This window comes from Hippopotamus amphibius, chromosome 1 (assembly GCF_030028045.1).
Source record: "Hippopotamus amphibius kiboko isolate mHipAmp2 chromosome 1, mHipAmp2.hap2, whole genome shotgun sequence".
Classification (NCBI taxonomy): Eukaryota; Metazoa; Chordata; class Mammalia; order Artiodactyla; family Hippopotamidae; genus Hippopotamus; species Hippopotamus amphibius.
The window spans coordinates 28058502-28076887 of record NC_080186.1 but is presented as its reverse complement, the minus strand read 5'-3'; the positions used below and the strand labels follow the sequence as shown (position 1 = coordinate 28076887).

Sequence of the window (18386 nt, the reverse complement as noted above, 5' to 3'; positions counted from 1 at the left end):
AAATACAGAAAAGGTGGAAGAAAGATATACTCAAACTCACTACACAAAGGCAATTACTGTTAACAGTCAGGGGTAATTTCAATCTTTAAAAAAATTTCCTTTATGAATACACAGGGTTGAGTTTTGTACATTTATTCAAACATGAATACATATAAAATACTTGGGTTTAAAAAAAAAATCACTTCTCCCTTAGATCAGGAACAAGATAAAAATACCACTTCTATTCAACATTGTACAGGAAATCCTACCCAGAGTAATCAGGCAAGAAAAAGAAATGAAAAGCACTGAAATAGGAAAGGAAGAAGTAAAACTATGTCTATTTGCAGTGACATGAACCTGTATATAGAAAATTCTAAACAGTCCATAAAAAAACTCGTTATTAGACCTAATAAATGAACTCAGTAAAGCTGCAGAATATTAGCAACATAAAATCAACTGCAATGAACAACCAAAGAGAAAATTAAGAAAATTCCATTTACAATAGTATCAGAAAGAATAATACTTAAGAATAAATTTAACCAAGGAGGTACATGATTTTCACACTTAAAACTACATAAAACTGCTAAAATTAAAGAAGACCTAAGAAAAACATCTTGTACTCATGGGTCTGAAGAAAATATTGTTAAAATAGCAATATTCCCCAAAGCAATCTACAGATTCAATGCAATCCTATCAAAATCCCAAAGGTTCAGTTTTTATTTTTTGAAGAAATGGAAAAGCTGATCCTAAAATTGATATTAAATTACAAGGAACCTCGAAAAGCCAAAAGAATCTTGAGGAATCACATTCCCAATTTCAAAACTTACTACAAAGCTACAGTAATCAAAATAGTGTGTACTGCCATAAGAACAGCCATATAAACCAAGTATTAAAAATAAACACATACATATTTAGCCAAATGATTTTTGACAAGGATGTCAAGACCACTGAATGGAAAAAGAGCAGTCTCTTCAACAAATGGTGCTGGGAGAACTGGACATCCACATATCTAGTTATCCCTAACTCAAATACAGCCCTACCTCACCTGATATAAAAATCAATTCAAAATGGATCAATGACCTAAACATAAGAGCTAAAACCATAAAACTCTTAAAAGGAAACATAGAAGTAAATCTTCATGAACTCGAAGCACAAGTAAAAACAGAAAAAATAAACTGAACTTCACAAAAATTAAAAACTTTTGTACATGAAAGTACACAACCAAGAGAGCGAAAAGAAAACCCAGAGAATGGGAGAAAATATTTAAAAATCACAAATCTAGTAAGAGTTTACTATCCAGAATATAAAAAGAAATCCTACAACTCAACAACAATAAGGCAAACTACCCAATTTTAAAATGGGCAAAGGATTTAGACATATTCCCTAAAGAGGCTATACAAATGGCCAAGTACATGAAAAAATGTTCAATGTCATTAGTCATTATGGAAAAGCGAGGCAAAACCACAATGAGATACCACCTCATACCCACTGGATGACTTTTTTTTTTTTCACGTATGTGGAGATAATGTAGCACTCATAGATATTGCTGCTGGGAGTGTAAAATTGTGGGAAATGGTCTGGTGGTTCCTCAACAAGCTAATCATAGAGTTACCATTTGATCCTGCAATTCCACTCCTAGGCATATACCCAAAGACATGAAAACAGGTGTTCAAACAAAAATTTGTATATAAATGTTCACAGCAGCACTCTCTATTCATAGTAGCCAAAAGGTGGAAAGAACTCAAATGTCCATCAGCACACGACATATCCAACAATGTGGTGTATCCAACAGAAGAATAATTTGACCAAAAAAGGAAACAAAGTACTGATTCATATTACAACACAGATGACCCTTGAAAACATTATGTTAAGTGAAAGAGGCCAGACATAAGAGGCCACAAACTGTAACATTCTGCTTATATGAAATATCTAGAAGAGGCAAACCCATACAGATAGAAAGCAGATTTATGGTTGCCAGGGACTAGATGGAGGGGGTAAGGGAGTGACAGCTTAATGGTTATGGGGTTTCCATTTAGGGTGATAAAGCTTTAGAACGAGATAGTGGTGATGGCTGCACAACATCATGAATGTACTTAATAACAATGAACTGTATACTTTAAAACTGTACATTTTATATTATGTGTATTTTACCATAATATAAATATTATACTACACATATACTTTTACAAGTTACTATTTAAAATGCATGTCTCCAAGAGTTTTCCATGTCAAAACATACAGAAGCAATTCATTCCTTGTAAACTACTGTATGATATTTAATAGTATGGACATATATTTGATTGAACCATTACTCTTTTGAGGTACTCTTTGGTGGTTTCTAATTTCTGGCTGTTAAAAACAATGTTACAATGAAAATACCACTGTATGTTTTTCTATGTACTTGTGGGCATTTCTTCATGGGAAAGACACTGATCAATGGATTTGCTTAGACTTAAGAATCCATATGCATTTAAAGTTTTAATAGTCACTGTCAACTTGTCCTCTCAAAAGGCCTCCAACAGTGTACATATATCTTTACTAATACTTGGTAGTATCAAACTTCTCATCTTTCAAATTTTTAGTCCATCTGATGGGTGAAAACTTTCCCTGATTACAGCTGATCACCTTTTCTATTAGCGAGGCAGCCCAACACAGTAATCATAAGCATGGACCCTGAAGCTGAACTACCTGGGTTTACACCTTGGCCCTGCCACTTACTACCTTTAAGACCTTAGGCAAGTTATTTAACTCACTATGCCTTACGTTCCTCAACAGAAAATGATGATGATATTAGTTGTATACATCATTGGACTACACTAACAATTGAGTTACTATATGAATGTGCTTATATTAAAACACAGCATACACAGTAAATGATTGTTAGGTACTCCTGGTACATTTTATCTATTAGCAATCTTTTGATTTTCTTCTGTTACTTGACTATTTGTTTCTTTTGCCAATTATCGTTCCTAGCTAATGTTAACAGTCAAAGTGCTGATATTACAGTTGAGTTTAGTTTCTTTACATTTTTATGCATTTTCAAAATTCTTTACAATTAGCATAACTACATTTATAATCAGAAAAAAATAAAAAAAGAGGAAGCAAATTGAGATGTCAACATAAGTAAACTTTTAAAATTCCTTACAGTTAAGGAAAGTTTATTTCTTGTCAAAATTGATAAAAGGTTTATGACAATTTACTTTCTATAAGTCATCTGGCAATTTGTTAACCTATGGACTCTTTTTAATAGTACTGTTATATTAAGTCATTTATTAATAGAAACAAATAACAGAAATATATTAGGCAAAAACTTTAACATGTTTATGATTTGTCTCACAAATAGAGTATATTTATATACAGCAAAGTGTCTGACATGTAAAGTACTCAAATGTTTTTGACTGAAATCCTAGCAATGATCACATATGTTTTGATTATATTCAAATCATTAGAATGTTAATAAATACCACAAAACATCTTATTTCTTGACATCTGTATTGATAAAATTAGAAAATGTTCTTTAGATACATAATATTATAAACTCCAAAGTCAGGAAGTGTGTCCAGAATATTCACAATTTTTACCTAAGCAAAAATGACACACATAATAGGTTCTCAAATTTTTGTTGAAAGAATCCATAAAAGTCCTCTCATATGCAACTTCTAAAAATGTCTTTTACTGTCCAGAAATTGGATGGAAAGTAAGGGAAAGTTATTAAGTAACAAAGGTGCCATTTTGATTCTGTGGAAAAGCAAATGCTGCTTGCATAACTAGCTACCCCTCAGAAATGTTATTCAACAGAAACATACTTATCTCATATATAAAAATGAATTTCAGATATATTAAAGATGTCAATCCAAAAAACTCCAATTATTTTAGAAAGAAATTGATGAGAATTTAAATACTTAAGTATGAAGACCATTCTAAGCAACTGGAAAACCCAGAAACTATATAGGAAAATATATCCATATTGGACTATGTAAAAAACAAAACTTTTTGAATAGTAAAACATAACATACACAAAAACTGAAAGACAAAAATACACTAGAAAAATTTATTTTAATCACTTATATTAGAATCAATATCCCTAATATAAAAGAGATCCTATAGCTAGATAGGAACACTCTAAATGACCAACAACATAAAAAAAGATATTTTACTTCACAACAACTGGAAAAAAACAAATTAGAGTCACAATATAACATTTTTTAAAACTCATTAGAATAATAAACATTAAAAAGAAGAGTGGTAAAGAGGATTCAAGAAATAGGCACTCACACACACTGCTGGTAAAATCGTAAATTACTACAACTATTCTGGAAAGTAATGTGAAAATATCTTAAAATTAGAAAAAAATATATATGGCTTAACCTAGAAATAAAAGCACCAGCTCATTGGGTATGCAAACAAAATACTTACTGAAGCACTGTTTGTAAGAGTAAGAGAAGAGGAGGGAGAAACACCTGAATATATAAAAGAGGAAAGGCTGAGTACATTCATACTCCGCAATATTATGTGACTTTCTTTTTTAAAGGAAGGAATTTGATTTATAGTCACCTGGAGGGATACAGAGATTGAGAAAAGCAAGCCGCAAAAAGTGTGTATAGTATGGCACCCATTCTGCTGAAAACTAAGCAAAACAAAAACTACTAACAAACATCTACACATGTATAAATGCATGGCACATAAGGTACAGAAGTGAGTCAACTATACTCCAATAAAAAAAAAAAAAAGATATAGAAGGTCACTTATCATGCTGCAAACATTGGTTACCTCAGAGTGGGAATGGACAGAGATTAATTTTTCTTTATATGCCTTCGCTTAGTGTTTTAGTAGTTAACTGAGCACATACTACTTTCATAATTAAAACATGAAACTTTAACAACAAATACATGCCTAAATAAAATAACACCCCCTCCAATACAAAGGGAATAAAATTTGGCAAATAGAGAAAAGAAAAAAATCAATCACATTCAGAGTTCCATCACCCCGAGATGAGAACTACTGTAAACATTTTTCATGCATTTCATTTTATTATGTATTTATATGAATGGTTTCTAATCCACTGTCCGTTAACATATAGCGATATACATAGACTATATATTCTTACTTTGTTCACTTAATGCTTTAGTATTAATATTTTCATGTGGTACTAGAAGTCACTTTGTAAATAAGTTTTATTGGCTACATAATATACAACTTTATAAGTATACTATAATTTACTTAATCATCACACCTTGGTGGACACTGAGGTGATTTCCAGTTTTGGGCAATGGTGTCTGAACTTCAGAGCTTTGACAGATTCCCCAAAAATGAACTATCGGTGAAAGAATATGAACATTCAAAAATATTTCTGAAACATATGTTCAAAACCACTTTCTAGAAAGTATGTACTAATTACCACCAACTATGAAGATTAACCCATCTCACAGAACTCGTATCAATGAGTGTATAATTCCTTTATTTTTGCTAATGTGATAGACAAATACTGATACATTCTTCTAATTTGCATTTAAAATTTAAATGAGACTACATAATTCATATAAATACATACATACATACACAGAGTCACCTATGTCAAATCACCTATGTCACTTCTTTTGTGAATTGCTATTTATGTCTTTTTTGCGCATTTAGCAATAAAATGCACCAACCTCATTTTCTATTATTCTAACAGTCTCAATTTAACTTACAAAAAGCTTATATGACCAAGACTTTTAAATCAGGGTCAGTGGTTCATTAAGAAGAGAGTATAAGAGCAATACCAAACAAACAATATATACTATAATTTTTCAGCTTAATTCACAAGTTCTATCAGAATTATTAAAAATGCAATGGATTTCATAACAATTATTGAATTTCATACCTGCTGAATTCCAAGGCACAAATATAAGATACTGTCTGGATCGTATTTTTCACCATTTGGTCTCCGCACTTCTTGAATAAACTGGCATAAGCCTAAACTCAACTCAGCAAAAGTGCAGGACAGAATATCTTCCTTCAGCTTGATAGAGCGGACTGTGGAAAGGTAGAAAACATCTGAAATACTAACTTATAGAAAAATAATAACATTACTAAATTCACTGAATAAACAGTGACTACACTGCCCCAGCTATTGTGGTGTACACTGGTGAATACATGGATTAAAGACAGATCCTGATCTCAAGGCTTTGTTAGTTAAAGAAATAAACACAACGCAGCACATATGATGTAACAGGTGCTATGACAGGGGATTTATATAAATAAAATTCTATGAAAACAAATAAAGGCCATCTAATAGACAGGGAAGGGTCGTGTTAGATTCTGGAGAAAGTGAAAGGTGGAGAAGAATTAAACAAGGGGATAAAGAATTCCAATCTGAGGATATAAAAAGATTTCCCAAAGTATACTCCACAAAATACTAATCATGTGAGAGCTCGAGAAAAATGGGTTTCTAAGATCCGATAAATTTGGAAAACAGCAGTATACTATATCTGCCTCTAAAGAATTCACAGTGTTTTTTAATATATTAAAGACTGGAGATATCTGCAGAAAAGAATGCTGTTTAACTTCCTTTAAGTCATATTTATTTGAATATAGAACACTTCCAGTATAACAACTTCACGCCTTTGAAAATGCTGGAAAATATAGTATGTGCTGGGCCACAAAAGTGAAAAGGTTCAGGGGACTTAAGTATACAGCAGAAAATAGGACAATACTACGTATAAAATAGACAACTGATGGGAACATACTGTATAGCACAGGGAACTCTACCTAATGCACTGTGGTAACCTAAATGGGAGGGAAGTCCAAAAGGGAGGGGATATCTGTATGTGTATGGCTGACTCATTTTGTTGTACATGGGGGCTAACGAAACACTGTAAAGCAACCACATTCCAATACGAGTTTTTTAAAAAAGAGAAAAGAAAAGAGGACAGATGGGGGCAGATCATGGTAAGCCTCAGATATTAAGATTTTGAAGACAATTGAGAACTGAATTAGTTTAAGGCAGGAGAGTTAGCTAATTTGACTTGTAGAGATCTTACTGCAACAGACTGGTCCACACTATGGGATCAGTTGAAACAGCCTTTCTAGTTATTGCTTTTCTGCATTTAGAAAAGACTGCATGTTTCCAAAGGTACACTTGAGCTCTCCTGAGTTGGTTTTGCAAACTGAAATAGGTGATTCATGAGGGCAAGAACCATGGCTGACCTTTTCACCTGAGTACCTACCACCATACCTGATAAGCGATAGATATAGTCAGTCAGTATTTTTTGGATAAGTAGTTGAAATGAGTAGGCATCCCTGTGGCTACTGCATTTAGGCCTGGTAGTCTAATACAATATTACTTCTCCATTCTCACTACCCCTCCTTCTTTCTTTCTTTTTAAAAACTTTTTAATTTTTAAATTGAAGTATAGTTGATTTGCATATCCAGTGTTTTATTTATTTATATTTTGGCTGCACTGGGATCTTAGTTCCCCAACCGCATACAGGATCTTAGTTTCCCAACCAGGGACTGAACCTGCGTGCCCTGCACTGGGAGCTGGAGTCTTAACCACTGGGCCACCAGGGAAGTCCCTACCCCTCCTTCTTTTTTAAAAATGTTTGGCTCAAAGTGGAAGGTGAAAGGTCAAGTAAACCTCCTTAAGAGGAGTATATTTACATCACTCTGGAAAAGAAAAATTATAATTGATCTATGGGAACTCAGTGAGTCAGTCACAGACCACAGCAGCAACAAACTGCTCCAATAAAGAGGGTAGGCTGAGTGAAGCCAAGATTGCATGCAATCACCCAGGTATTAGAGAGAAGGCACAGTTAGAAAGGGGCAAAAAATCTAGTTACAAGGACATAGCCATTCCTGCCCCATCTCATTCCACAAAGATTGTGTAAGTATCCTACACAAAACACAGATAATAAAAAAGCAGAATAGAAACTAAAATCAAAGTTTAGAACTGAACAACAAAACCAGGGGAAAAAAAAAGCTAATGATTAGGGTTATAAAATTATACAGTGTTGCTCTATTTGAACTGTTTATTGGGTTCCAAATTTCTTGGCTCCAAAAGTGAAATCCAAAAACCTGGGCAATCATATACAGCTCCTTGATAGGAAAAATTCCTAAGGATAAAACAAGGCTTTTCCAGGTATTCTTCTTAACAACAACAACAACAAACAGTGTTGCACTGGGTTCCATGTAGGTTATTCTACAGATATAGGGCTCAAAGACAGATTTGAGCTACTTGCATAGTATTAGAAAAAAACAAAATTCCTTATATTTGCATAAGAAACTCATGATCAGAGGATACAACCTCACCTTTAAAACAAGCTCTTTAAAACTGGGAGTGGATATTAATTTATCTTTTAAACATAAACTTCAAATTTTAAATAATTTTAAACATTCCATTTACAAATTTAAAACTAACAATGATATTACAAGCAATTTAGATCACAAGGAGAGAAGTTTTACCTCTACAGCCTGGCTCTGAAGATTCTTGAGAGAGTGCATGGTCTTGAGCACTTCCTAAAGGGTCAGAACATGGGCTAGATGAGGCATGTTCAACTCCTGACAAAGAAAGAAAAATTAACGAGAAGTTTAAATAAAGATAGGTTTTTTTCCCTTAATTGTTTTATTAAGTAAAGCCAAAATCAAAGTCTTACGGGATTTGTGACAGTATTTATCTATTTTGAGTAGATTTATGACTTTATTTATCTGTATTCCTCCCACCCCCTAAATCAAGACACAAATTCATGCTGTGTATTTACCACATTTCAGATCCCCCTGCTCTTCCTTGGCATTTTTCCACTGAACCCAGTTCTTCCAGGCATTTACCCCATACATGTATTTCAGTGTCATCCCAGACACTGAGCACCCTTGAAAGGCTCCTTGAATAAGACTCCTGGGCTCCACAGACACTATAGACTTCTTCCGTCCCTGTAAGAATTCCAAAAATTTACAGAATACAAAATTTAGTTTTGTATCTTTAGGAATGGTGGTTCTCAAAACAGAATGGGCATAAATTTACAGAAAATGGAATTCAGTACTAGATCCCAAAGATTCAGAGTTCTTAGAGCTAGAAAGAGCTTTAGAAGTTATCTAATCCAATCCATATAAGAAAAGAAAAAAAGAAAGAATTAAAGTATAGAGGATAATACTGTAATAATCACTAACATCTGAGTTTTTACTACATTGCAGATACTGGACCCACCCAATGAGGTATGAATAACAGTTACTACCACTCAAGTCTATTTCATAGAACACGCAAATAGAATGGCTATAAAACAAGCCTCAATAAATTCTCTAACTATAAAGGAATTCAGCTAGAAATCAGTAATGGAATAATGTTAGAAAAATCCTTAAAAATTAGAAATTAAACAACACATGTTAAGAGGAAATCACAAATGCAATTTGAGAATATTTTGAACTTAAGTAAAAGTGAAAACAAAACATATCAAAATTTATGTAATAGTGTTAAAGCAGTGCTTATAAGGAAATAATAAAACTAAGAGCAAAAGTCAATGAAAAAAAGATATAGAAAAAAACCAATAAAATGAAAAGCTGGTACTTTTAGAAGGTTAAAAAAATTGATGAATCTCTAGCTAGAATGCTCAGGGATAAAACAGAGAAGATACAAATTGTCAACATCTGATCCTACAGACATAAAAAGAATAATAAGAGAAAACTATGAACATCATTATGACAATAAACTCAACAGCTTAGATAAACTGAACAAATTTCTTGAAAGACACAAACTAACAAAGCTTGCTCTAGAAGAAATAGATAACCTAAATAGCCAGAGAAATTCAATTCATATTTTAAAACCTTCCCACAAAAAAAATTCCAGACCCAGATGGCTTCACTGTTGAAGTCTACCCAAGAATTAAGGTAATTATATAATTTATATTTAAGAAAACAGAAGAGGAGGAACACTAACTCACTTTACGTTACTATTAACCTGACAGGAAGGCCAGATAAAGTCATCACAGGAAAACTACAGATCAATACCTCTTTTAAACTGAGACACTTAAAAGCTTAAAAAATATTAGCAAACCGAATCCAGCAATATATAAAAGAATAAAAACATCAAAAGAAAGCAGTGTTCATCCCATAAAAGCAAGGTTAGTTAATCATTTCAAAAAGTAATATTCACCATTTTAAAAGGCTCAGAAAAAAAAAAAAACAGATGATTATCTCAAGAGACCACCTGACAAAGTTCAAAACACAATCACAAAAACTGAGCAAATTAGAAACAGACGAGAACCTCCTGACCTTGACAGAGGTCATCTATGAGAGACACATAGGTAACATCGTACTTAATATTGCAACGCTGAACATTTCCCTAAAATCGGGAAGAGGCATGAAGGTCTGCACTCATTACTTATATTAAACATTGTACTAAAGATCCTTCCTAATGCAATAAATCAAAAAAAGAAAGGAAATGCACTAAGATTGTAAAGTAAAAGGTGAAACTGCCTTTATTCACAGATAATATGACTGTGTAGGTAGAAAATTCTAAAGATTTTAGTTGAGCAAAATCACTGTATATACAGTCAATATACAAAACCATCTCTGTGTCTATATGTCAATGAAGAACAATAGAAAAGGAAATTTAAAAATAATGCTATTCACAACAGGACCAAAAATATATTAAAAATACTTATTAGATAAATTTAAGAAAGTATAAGACTTGTACAATGAAAAATACAAAACACTGTTGGGAGAAATTAACATAATCTAAATAAAGGTGAAAGATACCATCTTTATGGATTGGATGACTCAAAGTTGCTAGGATGTCAATTCTTCGCAAATTCATCTATGGTTTAAGAACAGCCCCAATCAAAATTTCAGCAGACTTTTTTGTAGAAATTGACAAGCTGATTCTAAAATGTGTATGGAAATTCAAACAAAACCTTTGAAAAAGAGGAACAAAGATGGTAGACTTACATTCCTGATTTCAAGACTCACTGTAAAAAAGCTACATTAATCAAGACAGTTAGTACTGGTATAAAAATAGGCATGTAAATCAATGGAACAGAATAGAGTTTCAGAAACAGACCAAGACATATATGGTCAGTTGACTTTAACAAAAATGCCAATGTAACTGAAAGGGAAAAGATAGTGTTTATAAAAGTGGTATTGGGACAACTGTGTATCCATATACACACAAAAAATGAAATTTGACACTTGCCTTAACTTATATATAAAAACTATCTCAAATGAATCACAGAAAACATAAAAGACAAAATTATAAAACCAGGAGAAAATGTAAGAGAATATCTTAATTACCATAGTTAAGGAAAGATTTTTAGATGGGATAATAAAAAGTATAAATTACAAAAGAATAAAAACTGATAAAGTGGGCTTCCTCAAAATTAAAAAGTTCTGTCCTGGTGTGGGTGGCCAAAATGGCAGAGTAGGAAGACACTGCATTCCCCTCCTCCCCTGGGCACACCAAAACTATAACTATGTACAGAGCAACTTTCCATAAAAATGACATGAAGACTAGCAGAAAAGACCTTGTACAACTAAAAATACAAAGAAGGAACTACAAGATGGGTAGGAGAGGAGAGAGACACGGTATAATCAAGATCAACGCCACCATGTTAGGTGACACACAAATGGGAAGATAATCACAATTGCAGGTGTTCTCCCCAAGGAGTGAGAGGTCTGAGTCTCATGTAGGGCTCCCCAGTCCAGGGGTCCTGAACTGGGAAGACAAACCTCTAGAACACTTGGTTTTGAAGGCCAGCAGGGCTTGTTTTCAGGAGAGCCAGAGGGCTGTAAGAAAGAAGAGATTCCCACTCTTAAAGGGTGCACACAAAATCTCACATACTCCAAGACCCAGGGCAAAAGCAGTAATTTGAAAGGAGCCTGGGTCAGCCCCGCTTGATTTTGGAGAGCCTCCCAGAGAGCCAAGAGGAAACTAGGATTCACCCTGGGGACACAGATGCTAGCGGCAGCCATTTTGGGGAGCTCACGCTACAGTGAGAACACTGGTGCTAGCAAGTATCAGCTCTGCCCACCAATGGACCAGAACTAGCCCCAGGATACAGCCTCACCCACCAGTGGCTGGCACCAGCCCTGAGACGCCATGAATCCTGGCCCTGCCCACCAGAGAGCAGACACTAGCCCCTGGGAACAACTGCAGCCCTGCAGTCACTTGTGTCAGGACTCAGCCCATATCCCAGTGGGTCAAAACCAGAGCCAGAATACCCACCCCCCCACCCATTCCCACCCACCAGCAGGACAGTACTAGCTTGGGAACCCCTCAGGGCTCTGCAGCCAGCTGCCTCATGACCTGGCCCTGCCCACCAGTGGGCCAGCATCAGGACCAGAACTCCCCGGGCTGCAGCTAGCCACACCAGGCTGAAGGCTTCTGCATTAGACAGGGTCTGGCAACCAACAAGTCTGGGGGACAGCCATGATCACCAGCACACCCACAGTAGTCAGCTTGTCATAACATAAGGGCCCATGAAGTGCATACAGAAGGCACCCCTAGAGCATATAGCACTGCTCGGTCCCGTAGGATGTCTCTTATATAGGGTCATTTATCTAAGATTGGTAAATGGAACCAACCTATGAAATACATAGAAATAAAAACAAAGAACTAGGCAAAATGAGGCAAGAAAGGAATATGTTCCAAAGGAAGCATTCTACCCAATAAGACTTCAAGGTAATGACTGTAAGGATGCACAAAGAACTCAGAAGAATGAACACACTGAGAGGTTAGAAGTTTCTAACAGAGTTAGAAAATATGAAGAAGAAACAGAGCTGAAAAATACAGAAATTGAAATAAAAGGAATTAACAGGAGATTAAATGATACAGAGGAAAAGATCAGCAAACTGCAAGACAGTGTAATCAAAAATCACTCAAACTGAAAAGAAAAAGGAAAAAGAACTTTAAAAAATGAGGACAGTTTAAGAGACCTCTGAGACAACTTCAAGGGTACTAACATTCACATTATAGAGGTCCTGAAAGAAGAGAGCATGAAAGGAGCAGAGGACATATTTGAAGACAACAGCTGAAAATGTCCCTAACCTGGGAAAAGTCCAAGAATAAAAAGACAAAGTGTGGCTAAATGGATACAAAAACAAGACCCATACATGTGCTGCCTACAAGAGACTCACATCAAATCTAAAAACACACAAAGACTGAATGTGAGAGGATGGGAAATACATAAAGCAAACATTACCAGATATAAATGGAGAAACTGACAGTAACACAACAGTAGGAGGCTTTAAAATCTCACTTACATCAAAGGACAGATGATAAAAAAGGAAAATAAAGAAGGAAACACCAGCCATAAATGACACATTACAATAGATGGATTTAACAGCTATATACAGAATAAATAAACATAAACACACACACGTAAAATACTTCACCCAAAAGTAACAGAACACACATTCTTTTCAAGTTCACATGGAACATTCTCTAGGATAGAGATCACTTGCTAGGCCACAAAACAAGTCTCAGTAAGTTTAAGAAGAATGAAATCATATCAAGCATCTCTTTCAACCACAATGCTATGAGACAAGAAACAAATGACATGAAAAAACTATAAAAAACAAACAAAACAGAAGACTAAACAATATTTTATTAAACAACAAATGGGTCACTGAAGAAATTAAAAAGGAAATCAAGATATACCTGGAGACAAATGAAAATGAACACAATGATCCAAAATCTATAGCATACAGCAAAAACAGTTCTAATAGTTAAGTTTATAGTGACACAAGCCTACCAAAGGAAACAAGAAAAATCTCAAATAAACAACCTAACTACATACCCTAAGGGAACTAGAAAAAGAAAAAGAAAACCCAAAGCTGTTAAAGGAAAGTAATCATAAAGATCAGAGCAGAAATAAGTAGAAACTAAAAAAATAGAAAAGATCAATGAAACCAAGAGCTGATCTTTTTAAAAGATAAGCAAAGTGGGTAAAACTTCAGCCAGACTCATCAAGGAAAAAACAGGGGTCAAATAAATTAAAAAGAAAAAAAAAAAAAAAGAGAAGAGAGAAGTTACAACAAACAACACAGAAATATAAAGGATCTTAAGAGATTACTATGAACAATTATACACCAAAAGGACCACCTAGAAGAAATAGACAAATTTCTAGAAATATATAATCTCCTAAGACTGACTCAGAAATATATAAAAAATATGAAGAGACAAATTACCAGTAATGAAATTGAATCACTTATCATAAAACTCTGAACAAACAAAAGTCTAGGACCAGACAGCTTCACAGATGGTCAACCAAACATTTAAATAAGAATTAACACCTATCCTTCTCAAACTATTACAAAAAATAGTAGAGGAAGGAACATGAATTCATTCTACAACGCCAGTATCACCCTGATACCGAAAGCAGATGACCACAAAAAAGATAACTATAGGCCAATATCACTGATGAACATACATATAAAAATCCTGAACAAAATATTAGCATACCAAATTCAACAGTACATTAAAAGGATCACACATCATGAGCAAGTGGGATTTATCCCATGGATGCAATGACAGGTTGGTATTTGCAAACCAAATGATGTGATATACCACATTAACAAACTGAAGTATACAAGTCACATGATCATCTCAACAGACGCAAAAAAAGCCTTTGACAAAATTCAACATTTACTTATGATAAAAATTCTCTACAAAATGGCTAAAGTGGAAACATACCCCAATGTAATAAAGGCTATATATGACAAACCCACAGCTACCATCATAATGAATGATGAAAAACTGGAAGCATTTCCTCTAAGATCAGGAATAAGACAAGGATGCCCACTCTGCCACTTTTATTCAACACAGTATTAGAAGTCCTAGCCACAGCAATCAGAGAAGATAAAGAAATAAAAGGAATCCAAATTGCAAAGGAAAAAGAAAAACTGTCACTGTTTGCAGATAACATGATACTATACATAGGAAATCCAGAAGACACTACCAAAAAGCTATGAGAACTCACCAATGAATTCAGTAAAGTTGCATGATACAAAATATACAAAATCTGTTGCATTTCTACACACCAATAACAAACTGCCAGAGAAATTTTTAAAACAATCCCATTTACAATCACATCCAAAAGAATAAAATACCTAGGAATAAATCTAACTAAGGAGGTAAAAGACCCAACTGAGAAAACTGTGAGACACTGATGAAGGAAACTGAAGATTAAACAAACAAATGGAAAAATATATCATTCTCATGATAAGGAGGTAGCATATTCCTTGATTTCAAACTATACTAGAAACTACAATAATCAAAACAGTATGGTACTGGCACAAAACCAGATACATAGATCAATGGAACAGAATGGAGAGCCCAGACCTAAACCCATGCTTATATGGTCAATTAATCTACAACAAAAGAGGTTAGAACACATTGTACGTAGAGAAAAAGACTGCCTCTTCAATAAATGGTGTTGGGAAAACTGGACTGCTACATGGAAGAGAATGAAAGTAGACAACTTTTTCACACCATACACAAAATTAAACAAAAACTGGATTAAAGATTTAAATGAAAAACCTGAAACCATAAAACTCATAGAAGTAAACACAGGCAGGAAACTGACGTCTTAGTAATATTTTTTAGTAAAGTTTTTTTTTTTAAGAACTTTTATTGAGATACAGTTAACAGACAATAAACAGCATATATTTAGAGTGTACAATTTGGTATCCCAATCTCCCAGTTCATTCCTCCCCAACCCTCCCTGCTTTCCCCACTTGGTGTCCATATGTTTGTTCTCTACATCTGTGTCTCTATTTCTGCCTTGCATTTCCTCTTTCATAGTTGTTAGCACTTACCTTATGTATTGAGGTGCTCCTATAGTGGGTGCATATATATTTATAATTGTTATCTCCTCTTCTTGGATGGATCCCTTGATCTTTATGTAGTGTCCTTTCTTGTCTCTTGTAACATTTTTTATTTTGAAGTCTATTTTATCTGATGTGAGTGTCGCTACTCCAGCTTTCTTTTGATTTCTACTTGCATGGAATGTCTTTTTCCATCCCCTCACTTTCAGTCTGTATGTGTCCCTAGGTCTGAAGTGGGTCTCTTGTAGACAGCATATATATGGGTCTTGTTTTTGTATCCATTCAGCCAGTCTGTGTCTTTTGGTTGGTGCATTTAGTCCATTTACATTCAAGGTAATTATCGATATGTATGTTCCTATTACCATTTTCTTAATTGTTTTGCTTTTGTTTTTGTAGGTCCTTTTCTTCTCTTATATTTCTCACTTAGAGAAGTTCCTTTAGTATTTATTGTGGGGCTGGTTTGGTGGTGCTGAATTCTCTTAGCTGTTGCTTGTCTGGAAAGCTTTTGATTTCTCTGTCAAATCTGAATGAGATCCTTGCTGGGTAGAGTATTCTTGGTTGTAGGTTCTTCCCTGTCATCACTTGAAATATATCATGCCACTCCCTTCTGGCTTGCAGAGTTTTTGCTGAGAAATCAGCTGTGAACCTTATGGGAGTTCCCTTGTATGTTATTTGTCATTTTTCCCTTGTTGCTTTCAGTAACTTTTCTCTGTCTTTAATTTTTGTCAATTTGACTACTATATGTCTTGGTGTGTTTCTCCTTGGGTTTATCCTGCCTGGGACTCTGAGCTTCCTGGACTTGGGTAGCTGTTTCCTTTTCCATGTTAGGGAAGTTTTCAGCTATAATCTCTTCCGATATATTCTCAGGTCCTTTCTCTCTTCTCCTTCTGGGACCCCTATAATGCGAATGTTGGTGTGTTTAACATCGTCCCAGTGGCCTCTTAGTCTGTCTTCAGTTCTTTTCATTCTTTTTTCTTTATTCTTTTCCACATCAGTGATTATCACCATTCTGTCTTCCAGGTCACTTATTCACCTTTCTGCCTCAGTTAATCTGCTATTGGTTCCTTCTAGTGTATTTTTCATTTCAGTTATTGTGTTGCATATCTCTGCTTGTCTGCTCTTTAATTCTCCTAGGTCTTTGGTAAACTTTTCGATCTCTGCATCCAGTCTCTTTTCAAAGTCCTGGATCGTTTTCACCATCATTATTCTGAATTCTTTTTCTAGAAGGGTGCCTATCTCCTCTTCATTTAGTTGTTTTTCTGGGGTTTTATCCTGTCCCTTCATCTGGTACAAAGTCCTCTGCTTTTTCATTTTCTCTGTCTTTCTGTGGCTGTGGTTTTCAGTTCCACAAGATGAAATACTGCTGATACTGCTGTCTGCTCTCTTGTGAAGGAAGCTATCCAGGACTCTCCTGCATGCTTCCTGATGGGAGGGACTGATGGTGGGTAGGGCTGGGTGAGGGGAGCTCAGTAAAACTTTAATCTGCTTGTCTGCCAATGGGTGGGTCTGTGTTACCACCCTGCTGGTTGTTTGGCCTGAGGCTACCTAGCACTGGAGCCTACAGGCTCTTTGGAGGGGCTAATGGCAGACTCTGGGAGGGCTCATGCCCAAGACCACTTCCTAGAATCCCTGCCGCCAGTGTCCCCGTCTCCTTGGTGAGCCACAGCTGCCCCCCATCTCTGCAGGAAACCCTCCAACACCAGCAGGTAGGTCTGTTTCAGTCTCCTGTGGGGTCACTGCTCCTTCCCCCTGCGTCCTGGTGAGCACACTTTTTTGTGTGCCCTCCAAGAGTGGAGTCTCTGTTTCCCCCAGTCCTGTGGAGGTCCAGCAATCAAATCCAGCTGGCTTTCAAAGTCTGATTCTCTGGGGATTCCTCCCCCCGTTGCTGGACTCCCAGGTTGGGAAGCCTGACGTGGAGCTCAGTACCCTCACTTTAGTGGGTGGACTTCTGCAGTATAACTGTTCTCCAGTTTGTGAGTCACCCACCCAGCATTTATGGGATTTGATTTTAACATGATTGCACCCCTCCTACCGTCTCATTGCAGTTTCTCCTTTGTCTCTGGATGTGGGGTGTTTTTTTTTTTTTGTTTGTTTTTTTTTTGGTAAGTTCCAGTGTCTTTCTCAGTAAATTGTTTTTTTAGTATTTTTTTTTTTAATCTGGCTCCTCAGGTAAAGACAACCAAAGCAAAAATAAACAAATGGGACCACATCAAACTAAAAAGATTCTGCACAGCAAAGGAAATGCTCAACAAAATGAAAAGGCAACCTACTGAATAGGAGAGGATATTTGCAAATTATATATCTGAAAAGGGATATATATATATATATCCAAAATGTATAAAGAACTCAGAGAACTCAATATGAAAAAGAAACAACCCAAAACAAAACAAACAAACAAAAATGGGCAGAGGGTCAGAACAGACATTTTCCCAAAAGGGACATACAGACTGCCAACAGACACGTGGAAAGATGCTCCACATCACTAATTATCAGAGAAATGCAAGTCAAAATCACAATGAGATATCACCTCACACCTGTCAGAATGACTGTTATGAAAGGGACAACAGATAACAAGTGTTGGTGAGAATGTGTAAAAAAGGGGAACCCTCATGCAC

The 18386-nt window shown here is 35.3% G+C and overlaps 1 protein-coding gene across 11 annotated transcripts in view; it reads right to left on the bottom strand.

Moving 5' to 3' along the window:
- The window catches only part of ZMYM4 (zinc finger MYM-type containing 4), a 179666-nt gene that overhangs the window by 15342 nt on the left and 145938 nt on the right, over positions 1 to 18386 (bottom strand). For 7 of the 11 annotated variants that reach the window (XM_057704739.1, XM_057704789.1, XM_057704730.1 and 4 more), the window contains 4 exons: positions 11587 to 11730; positions 8718 to 8886; positions 8422 to 8517; positions 5843 to 5994 (listed from right to left, as the gene is read on the bottom strand). In XM_057704739.1, coding sequence (XP_057560722.1) covers positions 5843 to 5994; positions 8422 to 8517; positions 8718 to 8886; positions 11587 to 11730 — 561 coding nt within the window. Of the gene's footprint in view, positions 1 to 5087; positions 5294 to 5842; positions 5995 to 8421; positions 8518 to 8717; positions 8887 to 10801; positions 10863 to 11586; positions 11731 to 18386 lie in introns of those variants that run through there. The other 4 variants (XM_057704774.1, XM_057704800.1, XM_057704811.1 and 1 more) reach the window with 3 other exon arrangements.